General features: G+C 51.5%; 1 protein-coding gene across 1 annotated transcript; it reads right to left on the bottom strand.

The window, feature by feature from the left end:
• Nucleotides 1–4,704: 4,704 nt before the first annotated feature.
• LOC130582584 (melanin-concentrating hormone receptor 1-like) lies at nucleotides 4,705–9,264 on the bottom strand. Its single transcript, XM_057381386.1, has 2 exons — nucleotides 8,951–9,264; nucleotides 4,705–5,783 (listed from the first exon to the last, which is right to left on the bottom strand). Exons 1-2 carry the CDS (start codon nucleotides 9,006–9,008, stop codon nucleotides 4,711–4,713), a joined length of 1,131 nt encoding a protein of 376 aa, XP_057237369.1. The 5' UTR covers nucleotides 9,009–9,264; the 3' UTR covers nucleotides 4,705–4,710.
• Between the last annotated feature and the right edge of the window lie 1,812 nt (nucleotides 9,265–11,076).

Here is an 11,076-nt window from a genome sequence, read left to right as displayed (position 1 = left end):
GCTTCCTGCAAAGCCTGCACCCCAGGGAGAGTGGACCTGGCTTCAGCACCATTCAGAGATGGTGAAATGTCCTGAGGGGACACCTTAAGGGGCTTCTCTGATACAYCTGTCCTCAGCACATCCCAAAGTGCCTCTGAAAGCGCCTCTCGTGCATCATCCTGTCTCACGCTGCAGACACTGCTCAGGTGTAACTTTGCAGTTATTGAAGCCCAGCTCTATCTCAGGAGGAAGCAGTGCTGCTGCTCTCCCAGAGCCAGACTGGGACACCAAAAGTGGTGCTTTCCACAGCCAAGGCAGCCCCACTGGCAGAAAGATGTGAGAGGAATGGTTATGGTGCCCTATACAATCATAGGAGCTGTTTCCCAGATAGAATATGGATAGGGACAAAGGCTCTCAGAGCTGGTGTTCTCTCCCCTGCCCTTCCGCAATTGTGGTTTACATCTCTTGGCAGAGATTTYCCCTCCAGTGGTGCAGTGATTTCCCCATTCCCCAGCAAGCAGAGCTTCAAAATCCCTCTTCTGGAGACTGGAGGGTCCCCATGTGCTGGAGGAGCCCTTCACTGGGAGATGGGGGCTGTAGATGAGACCTCCTTCCCCTTTTATTCCCCTCCTGTGTGTGTTTCCTGCGTGCTGCCCCTCTCCAGCCCCTCAGCAGGGATGGAGCCCGTGGAGAGGCTGCTGTGGGGTTTGGCTGTGCCAGGAGGTGAGCAGGGGAGGGCATTTCTGTGTGGTGCCTGCATCTGGCAGGAGGATTGGGGCAAGCGAGCGGGCTGGGAGCGTATCCGTGCCTGCCACGGAGCTCCTCTCCCACCGGTGAGCCTGCTGAATGAGATGTGYTCAATTAGCAGCCCGGGAGGATTGAGGAAACAGGATTAGTCAGGTTCTGGCTGTGTCCCAGGGGCCAGTGAGTCACCCCACCTTTCCCTCCTCCCCACCCCGTGTGCTCCAGCACGGCTGAAGTTTTCTCCTGGGCAGGTTTAGCTGTGCAGAGATTTCAGGTGGAGGAGGGTGGAAAACACCAGAGAGCTGAGCTCCAGGGATGGCTTAGCAGAGCTGTGCCTGAGGCGAGGCAGGAGTTTATTTTGCTGCCTGTGTGGACACAGGGATGTGAAGAGTGGAACAGAGGTGACTGAGGAGGGTGAGCCTGGGTCTGAATGCTGCCACCACCAGCCAGGAGTGGCTTTGTCACCAGCAGGGAAAGTAGAAGTAAAAGTAGYGAGACCATCTGCCCTTTTGTGGGAGTTTATCGAGAGCAGAGCTGTGACATGTGGCTTCACTCGCACCTCTGAGGACAATGAGGGGAAGAGGAGGGGCTGCAGAGTGAACCCATCTGTCTCCCTGCTGTCTGACAAGGCAGCTCACAGACACATGGGATAAGTGCTGGCAAAATGAGCAGAGGAAATTYGTCTCCTCGAGCGTAATAGGCTGTTGATCTGAAAAAAACAGATTGAATAGCTTTTCTATCACCCTTTTGTTTGGGGGTGTTGTTCGCCTGGTTTTTCAGCTGGATTTCCCTTTGATTTCTCTCGAACAAGATAGAAAATGGGCTGTGCATGGGCAGCAGGACTGCTGGGAAATGAGCTGCCTTATCTCTGTGCCCTCCTCACGGCTCCTCTGGACAGCCCTTGCATCACTCCGGGCTCTCCATCCCTGCACGAGTGCTGTGCCCTTCCCTACTTAGCAATTCCCTTTATTCAAGGCTCTGCTGCTGGTAACCAAGGCACTGAGACAGGAGATCACTTAATAAATACAGAGAGCAGAGAGACAAAGAGGTGTAAAKCTGAGCACAAACCACAATGTCCATGGACTCCCTGACTGAACAAAGCCAGCTCTGAAAAGGTTGGGGAAAGGAYGTTTGGAGTCTGTCACACCACAGAGGTTGTTTGGCTCCTGGAAGGCCTTACCCTACTCCCCTTAAGGTAGGGTGACAGCTTTGAAGGCTTTGAGGCAAAGATTTGCTCCAAATGAGAGGATTTTGTTCATCTTGCCCTGTGCTTTGGGGTGATTTTGGGAAGCTAACAAAAAAAAAAATGTGCTGGCTGTGTTCTTTGCTGGTTTGCTTTCTATCAGAGCCTCTCTTCCCAGCCACTCAACACACACAGATGTGCACATCCTTCTCTTCCTAAGGTGTATTTGTCACACTGTTATGGATGCACATGGAAAGGGAAGCACCCCACAGACAATATTCAAACATTTGGACGAGAAAACCCCTTTGGGACAGGCAGGAGGAGCACRAGGGAATGGAAACCATGAGAGTGGYRGGAAGGGGCACGTGCCTCYACTGGGGCCCTGGCTAGATGGGAAGCCTTGTCCCTGRTGTAAGGACCAGTCTCTCCAGTGCTTTTCCACCTCACACAGATGAGATCTAACAGGACTTCGAGCTGGGAAGGTGCCCATGTTGTGCTCAGTGTTGGACTGATGTGTTGACTTCAGCATGATGAGATCTGGGGATGGTCTGYCCCACAAAAACCCTTTTGGGCACTGCACCAGCTGGTGCTGGTCTCCCTTCTTGGTCAGCCCATGGTGCCCCTGTGGTTTTTAGAATCGTGGTTATCCCACTTGCCCCTGTGGTTTTTAGCATTATAGTTAGCCCACTTGCCCCTGTGGTTTTTAGCATCTTGGTTAGCCCACTTGCCCCTGTGGTTTTTAGCCCATGGCTTGGCCACACCGGGTCAGACTGACTCACTCCAGATGGGAAGAGACTCGTTCAACCATAAACACCTTTACTGGGTATTCTGTTCAACCATAAACACCTTTACTGGGTAAGCAAGATAATATCTTCAAACGTGCTGCTCTCCCAGAGAGCCCTGATAACTCGGCCTGTTTTCACTTCTCATGCTTTCCTTATGGCTGGCACTAGAGGAAGAAACACCCACCCAGTCATTACMACCTCCCTTCCCAGAAAATGTGCCAGTTCTTCCCTTCCCTTCCTCATGGGAGAAAGGTAACAATAGCTTCTTTTGTGCCAAGGGCAAGTCTGGCTGGCACAGCACACATCCTCCTCGACCTTCGCTCTGTCAGGGAGAGTACTGACCAAAGAGCAAAGCAGCTCCATGAAAAACAGCAGGTGAAAACTCCTGGCAGTTAAACGGGGCAAAGATTTCCCGAGCCATAAAGCTTGAAAGTTCCGCAGTTGTTTGGCTTTGTTGGCCGGGGAAACACAGGCAAAAAAACCCTCGAGTTACCCTCAGTCACGGYGTGGATGTGCTGCTTTTGACAGAGGCTGGAAGAAAACGCAGAGAGAGCCGTGCTGAGGTTTGCTGAGTGACTCAGAAAGCAGCAGTGCTGCAGCTGATGGTGTCAAAGGTGCTGCTGCTGCACACCTGACTGCTTTGATCGCCAGAGGTGAGCGAATGGCTGSGTGTTCTCTGCAGGCTGAAGTGTTGGCTGCACATAAAAACACTCACAAGGTGCGCCTGTAAGCTCGTGTGTGTGGCTGAGAASATCCCGTGCGGGTGACGCCGTTTTGTGTGGAGCTGAGGGAGGGTGAATTTTCTCTTTGGGCCGTGTTGTGGGTGGCTGGTGGCGTGAAACACGAGCGCGCTAGAACAAATTCCTTTGGACTGTTTGATGTTTTTAATTCTTTAAATTAAATCCGTCTACAGTAACGGTCCCTCCGTGTCTGACAAAGTATGGAACAATGCCTGCGCGGTCCCCGCGCAGCCCGGCACAGGCTGCCGGTGTAATCCCCGCTTTGAGCTGATCTCCGCTGTCTTTTCTCTCCTTCATAATGAGCCRCGTTATTTCCTAACCTCCGACTGTTAAAGCCTCATATACAACACGCAGACATTTAATTTTCCCTCTTTTGACTTTGTGTAAAGCGTTTGTTATTTTTTGAGGAAGCTGCGTAAGCAACTCGGCTTCCCTGAGCTGCTTTCTCACAGCTTCTCACTCCACGGATCTCTGCATATTGTGATTTTTTAGTCCTGTTTAAAACCCTCTGTCAGGGTTCCCCAATGGCCATGCAGACTGCGAGGCACAAGAGCAGCACGAAGAAGTAGCACTGTGAAAATCTGCTCATTGGCATGAAAAGCCACAAAGCTGGTGTTTGCAGCAGTAGTTTTGAGAATTCCTTGCAGTCCCTTGAAGCAGTGTGATTGTTATGTGCCTGATTTTGCTTGAGATGTTTAGAATTAGCATCAAAATGAGCCAGTTCTCGAAATGTTTTGGTTGCCAAACAATGCAGCCCACTGGAGGCAGACGGGGCCAGACTGAAAGGCTGAGCAACAGGGCTGGGTAAGACTTCTGTCCCCAAGATCCTTCTGCTCTGTGCTTCCAGGATATCAGCACAGCCAGTAAAGTCTGCAGATTACTTATTAAAAAAAAAATAAATTTATATGACATTGTGGTTCAAAGGTTCAAGTTTTGAATGAAGAAGCTCTGTGTGACAAGCTGCTTAGGAGCCCTGGTTGGGCCAAGAGGTGAGGAATCCTCAAGCAGTGTTGATAGAGGTTTTACTCTTCCAGGGTGAATATTCCCCCTGGAAATCCTCTTTTTGTCCTTTCTCTCTTTTCCATTCATCCCCTTTGGGGGGATCACGGTGGTGGCAGAGTCTTTTCCACAGAGGATGGAAAGCAGTAGCGTCTCACAGGCTGGGGGCAGAGCAGGGGCAGAGCAATGGAGAAGAGAGGCACCTGCACTCCTGCAGGTGGAATTTTGTAGTCCACAGGCTTCTCCAAAACCTGCCTGAAGCTGCTGCTCCTCCACCAGCTCACAGACCCAAAGGCTGAGCACCCTTGTGAACAGCCACAGTCACCGGCAGCGAGCGCGGGGAAAGGTCCTCCAGGAACTGAGTCTGCTGGGTGGATTCTGGCGCCAGCTTCAGGCACACRCTGGCCTCTGTCATGCTGTTGTTGTTGGCAGAGCTGCTGTTGCGGCAGGGCTCTTTGGCAGGGCGAATGGCCACCAGGAACTGGCGCTTGAAGGTCTCGCTGAGGGCGATGTAGAGGAAGGGGTTGAGGCAGCTGTTGGCGTAGCCCAAGCTGATGGCGAAGTTGTAGGCGTAGAAGAAGGCCATGGACGGGGTGTCAATGCCCAGGTGGACCAGCTGGAGGATGTAGAAGGGAGCCCAGCAAATGAAGAAGGCGGAGCAGATGGCCACTGCCATGCGTGTGACCTTCTTTGTCCGCACCCGGACACTCCTCTGGGGCAGAGGCACCACGGTGGTGGCCATGTGCTGGAGGATCTTGAAATAAACCACGCAGATGATGAGCAAGGGCACGGCGAAGGCCAGCATGAACTGGTAGAGCGTGAACCAGTAGATGTCGGTCTCGGGGTTGGGCAGCAGGAGAGCGCAGCGCACCGTGCCATCCTCCAGCGGCATGAGGCCAGCATACATCCACACGGGAATGATGGTCAGGAAGGACAGCAGCCACACCAGGCAGATGACCAGAGCTGCCACGCACGGCGTGCGGACGTAGGTGGATTTGAGGGGGTAGACGGTGGCCAGGTAGCGGTCCAGCGTCATCACCGTCAGGATGTTGGTGCTGGTGATCTGGCTGTTGGTGTCCAGGGCGGTGATGATGGTGCACAGGGGAGCCCCAAAGTACCACGAGCCATTGCCCAGGAGCTGGTGGATGAGGAAGGGCATGCCCAAGAGGAAGAGGAGGTCCACGATGGAGAGGTTGAAGATGAAAATATCAGGCACGGTCTGTTTGCATCTGAGCTTCTTCTTCTTGACAATGGTGTAGATGACAATGAGGTTCCCCACGATGCCCAGGAAGCAGATGATGCTGAAGAGGCTGGGCATGATCACGTTGGTGTGTGGTGCTGGCTTCTCTGCTGCTGCCAAAACAAACCAGAGCAGTGAGTGCAGCCCAGAGACAGCATCTCTGCAGCTCTGTGTGCTCATTCTGGCCTGCAGATGGACCCAACCCTGTCAAAGACAGCTTGGAATGGTTTTTAGTACCCCGTGCAGTGCTTGGAGAGGCTTAGCTGGGGCTTTGACCCTTCCTTCTCCATCTCTCAGTACATGCACACACCACCCAAACCTGGCCATGTGTGGGCATCTTTCCTCAGCTCTCCTGATGCACTTCTGTCCTGCTCTGCAACTCCCCAACCCTTTTTTTAGGGACTAATATCAGGCTGGCATCCCTCTGCATTCACCAGCACCTGACTGAGTTGAGARGAACTTTTATTCCAGGGAGTGAAATGTTTTTAGCCATTTTTGAGGGGAGTGGGTGAAGCAGCTGGTGCTTCACACACCAGAGAAGTAAGACCTTTCTGTAGGTGCCCAAATCTGGATAAAGTCAATGTTCAATTTGCTGTCAGAATGTTCCAGATCAGCTGTTGGGCAGTTTATCTGTTGCACAGCCTAAGAGACAGAGTTCATTGACCRTGCAGGCAGATAAGCTTATCTGTATGGTGAGATCTGGGACTGCACCCTGGCTGTGCCCCAGTTTTCTTGTCAAGGTTAGGCCAGAAAACGTCCTCCTTTCCATCTTCCTTCCCTACCTCTCTCCTTTTCTCTAGTTTATTTCCTGGAAAGAAATCCAAGTGTGTGGCCAGCCAGGGATTTGGGAGTGCTTCAGAGGGACCCTTCAACATATCCTCATTCCAGAGGGAGAAAAACAGCTCAAAGCTGCTGTCTTGGAGCTCTGGATGTGGGTGRACTTCCAAGGCAAAATTCTTGCCTGATAACACTTAGCCTATCCACACCACACTTGACTGTTGCTCTTTGTGGTGGGAGGCCCAAACATAACCAAATTCCCTTGGCCTTGTCCCTCACCTGGGTGTAAAATCACATTTTGAAGCCACAAGCTCCTGGGCACAGGAGGTGGTGTCGAAGGCAGTGCTGGTGGTGCTCCAGCAGTGTGCTGGAGTCTGAAATAGCCCTTCTTAGCTGAGGCAAATCTCATTTCATCATTACTCCTCTCCTACGGGACCYGGCAGGGTTTTTTCTAGGAAAATGTTTTGTGTGAGTTATTTATGCGGATGTTACAAGGACTGTGCGTGACAGCCTCGGCTGCCTTTCATTGAATTGCAGATGATTCAATGCGCTGCTAATTGGAAATGCTTTCAGTCACTGAACTGTTCCATCTCCTTAGCAGCACAAGTGGGGAAGCCTCCTCCAGCAGAACCTAGGGAAATCTTGAAAATGAGATTAAGTGGAATAACAGATACTCACAGGTGCAGTCTTTGCCAAAGCGGTGTCTGRTTGCTGAGGTGGTATTTGCTGATTTTGACCTCTGGAATTCTTGAGTACAAACTTCTCCACATTTACTCTGGTGTGACAGAGAAGTTTGACAGAATTGGCAAGATAACTGGGGCTACGCTGCTGGCCCGTGGCTGGAAAAGTGTGTGCCATATTTCAGTGCTCATAGAAGGGGCCGTGATGAGCTGCCACTGGCTCAGTCCTTCTGGCATCAGGAAGCAGCCAGCTTAGGCATAAACAAGTCCAAGGCCAATGCCAGAGCCCAATAAAGCAGTTGCTGCAGCATTTTATTGGGAAGCTGCTCTGCAGGTGTCAGAAAGCAGCCAGTGAGGCACGGGAGAACTGACAGGGGGCTGAAGGTGGAAGCCTTGGCTGGTAAGAAAAAAAAAAGCCTTTTCCAGACTATTTGTGAGGGTTTAAGTGGTCCCTGTTCCTCCTGGTGACTTCTTTATGCAACGAAATGTCCCCTGTTGTGTGATTTTTAGTAGATAACATACAGCCATCAGCATCCTGTTGAAACCTGGCACTCTTCAGCATCCAACCTGTGCATCCCTTGAGCATCCAAACAGATCTCACGCCTCCTTAATGCTGGAAGATGGAGGACTAGAAACTGGAAGGTGATGACTCTGGTCCTGCTGTTCTGCATGTAGCTGTTATGAGTTCTGATCTCCTTTCTTTTCACCACGAACTTTATGAGTGTGATGGGAATGGATTGTATGAGTGAAAGACAAATGCCACCATAAATGGATAGCTGGAAATTGGGACAAAATGCCCTTCTTTCTTGCAGTATGATCAATACAGTGCTTGTGGTGATACTATAAAATTTGGAATGAGCTCAGTTGGCCTCAAGGCAGGATGTGTGCACGCCCCTTGTGTGAGAGCTGGTCTGTGCAGTGCTGTAGCATCTGTCCTGCTGGTGATGTCTGTACAAGCAGGAMCTTCAAGAATCATCAGCTGCATTAATTTGAAGCGTAGTTTGTGTGTGTTTTAAAGGCTGGAGTCAGAAGAGCACGTCTATCAAACACTCAAAAGTTACCTCTTTTTCTAAAGTCTCTTTCATCTTGAGACATCATTGAATCTGAATTTTCAGTGCTGCTTTTGTGCATATCCAAGTGAATAGATTTTGTATTGAAGGAGCTACTTCAGGCATTGATTTGTCCTTTCTTGTAGGTCTGTGGCTGCCCTGCTGCTTTTCTTAAAGTCCCAGAGGGGCTGCACTATGTGAACTGAATGAGGGCTGGGCTAATCTTTTTTTCTCTAAGGTGATTGTCATTCTAAGCCATACCCAGATACTTAAGAGACTTCATATTCACTGCATTTCAAAAGGAAGTATCTTTCAGGTACTTTTGGTACCTCAAGGCACACTTTTGGTTTCTAAAGGACCTCGTATAAACCACCTTCTGCTGAAGAGTTTCACCAACTCGTGTCATTGACAACTGGCCTGCCTGACCCTAAGCTATTGATTTGGGAACAGAATAGGGTGGAGAAAACGGGCGACTGGTGAGGATGTCTGCATCCCTCTCCAAGCCAGCGCTATCTCATTTTCTCTGCGCTCCCCTCCCTGTCTAGCCGGGCTGGTTCCTCCCTTGCTGGCAGCCAACAGGTAGCAGAGGCTCCGAGCCGCCGTGGCCAGCGGCGGGGTCGGGCTCTGTTCCTGTGTCCGGGACGGGTCCCGCAGCCCCGGGGCACTCAGCCCGTCCCTCCTGCCCGGCGCTGTCCGGCCCCGGGTGCTGAAGGCGGCCCGGCCCGGGTGGGGTGCGGGGGTCCCCCATCACCCCGGCAGCGCAGCCCCGCTCACCTGAGCCGTTCCGAGCCTCCGGCGCCGAGAAGTTGCGGGAAGAGTTGCCGGGGGCCATGGTAGCAAGTGCCGGGACCCGAGATCGGGAAAGTTGGGCAAGTTCCGTCGGCGGGATGTGCCGGGCACCCCGCGCTGTCCCGGCGGCGTGCGGGGGGAAGGAGCGCTCCCGCAGCCTGCGAGAGGCGGCCGAGGCTCGGCTGTGCTCGGTTCCGCTCTCCTSTCCAGCCCCGCCGAGCCCGGAGCGGGTTCTGACATCGAGCAGCAGCTGACTCGGGCAGACACAGCGGGTGCGAGCATCCCCCGCCGCCGCCGGGGGGAGGGAGCGGAGCGGGGCTGGCAGGGGGTGGGCAGTGCCCTGCCCATCACAGCCCAGCGATGGACAGACAGATGGACAGATGGATGGACGGACAGATGGATGGACGGATGGACAGACAGGATCCACGCCCTCCCGCACACCACCCGCCTGCGTTCACCCGCATCGGCACGAGCAGCAGATTTTTGCCTTTGGAGAAGCTCTGATCTGCCTTCAGTGTGTATTTTTCTCTTTACAGACACATGCACTTTTCATCCCCGGGTCATAGGCACAGYCCCAGTGGAGCTGAGGGATGTTAAGGAAGCAAATTACCACTGCAAATTCTGTTGCTTTGACCCTCTGACCCCTCTGAGCTCAATTCCAGCCTAACACACTTCACTTGAAATTAATTCTCTGCTGTTTTCTGCTGCTCCGCTTTTTCCACAACTCATTTCCTTCCTATCTCCAGGAATCAGCTCCATTGCTAGCACACATTTTGTCTTCTATTTGCCTTAAAAATGCTCGGCAGGGACTCCCTTGGGTTTGAGAAGCTGTTTTACTCTTTTTCTTTGCCTTGCCAGAGCAGTAGCCTGCTCTTTCCTGTGGCTTCGAGCTGATGATTTTGTTGTGCTTCCTGGCCACTGTTTATRCACAAGATGGGTTTCTCCATTACAGCTTGATAAATCACTTGTTACCAGGGCAAACGGATCGTTCTGTACCTCGGAGCACTTCCTGCACTGAAAAAAACCCCATGATATCATGTCAGAAGCYTGTGAGAAAACCAGCAGCAACAGGCAGGTTTCTCTGTGGCAGAGCCCAGTGTAGAGGATTGGGTTTGCTTTATAAAAACTACCTATGCCTGTCTGGAAATCTCGCTTGCTTCTCTTCCTTGCAAAGGCTGGCATCAACCATAGGAGGCATTTTTTGGAGCTTCATAATTCATAGGAATCGTTCTGTAGCAGTAAAAAGGAGGCCCAGCTCCACAGAGCAGCAATCCCAGCATGGGCTGTCAGCCAGATTGGGCAGCAGCACTTTCAGTGTGGGCCGTTTTATTGTAACCCAAAGGAGTTTGTCATTATTAGGTTGTCCTCTAGTGGACCAGCAGCAGACAGAAACCTGGAGCACATTTTGCCCAGGCATTGCAGCTCTGAGAAATCAGAGACAGGCTGAGGCCAGTTTATCTGCTTTGCTGTGAGGATTTTATTGAGTCTCTGGAATTGCCTCAGTCTGTGATTTGCCTGTGAGTTCATTTCTGTGGCAGGTATCTGTGGTACCTTAGTTTTGAACATGCACTGCTTGCAAAAAAATGGTGTTTCACAGTCACTATTTTCTTAGAAGTCTTCTTTTTTTCCTTCACATCTTGGCTGAATGYGGATGTTTACCTGTATGGGGTCACTGCTGCAAAGCAAGCAGGGGTTTGTGTGTGGGGTGATGGATTGCTTTTGAACAGGGTTTTGTCCTCTGCAGTGAGTGCCTTCAGGTAATTGAGCTTTATCCAGGCTTAAAGTATGGATTATGAGTGTTTGCATGAGAAACTGGTAGGCAGTTGCTATCCCAAACATTTTCCCTGCACAGACAAGCTCCTACTCTCTTTCCTTGGAGAGGRACAAGCTATCTTACAGCTTTCAGGGAAAGAATCTGACATTTAAATATAGCAGCTTTTCCAAAGCACAACTTTATTTTTYCATTTGCAGTCTCAACTGTTGCTTTTCACTTAGGAACACGAGGAATCTGTAATTCCTTCTTCTCAGCTGTAGAGGCACAAAACAGCAGCCCTGTCCCTGATTCATGCGTGTCACAGCTGACATGACAAAGCCATGCTCAGCGTCTGAGA

Source organism: Malurus melanocephalus, unplaced genomic scaffold (assembly GCF_030028575.1).
Source record: "Malurus melanocephalus ecotype Western Australia unplaced genomic scaffold, MMel_1.1 scaffold_509, whole genome shotgun sequence".
Classification (NCBI taxonomy): Eukaryota; Metazoa; Chordata; class Aves; order Passeriformes; family Maluridae; genus Malurus; species Malurus melanocephalus.
The sequence above is the reverse complement of the archived record's forward strand: the minus strand, read 5'-3'. Positions and strand labels throughout refer to the sequence as shown.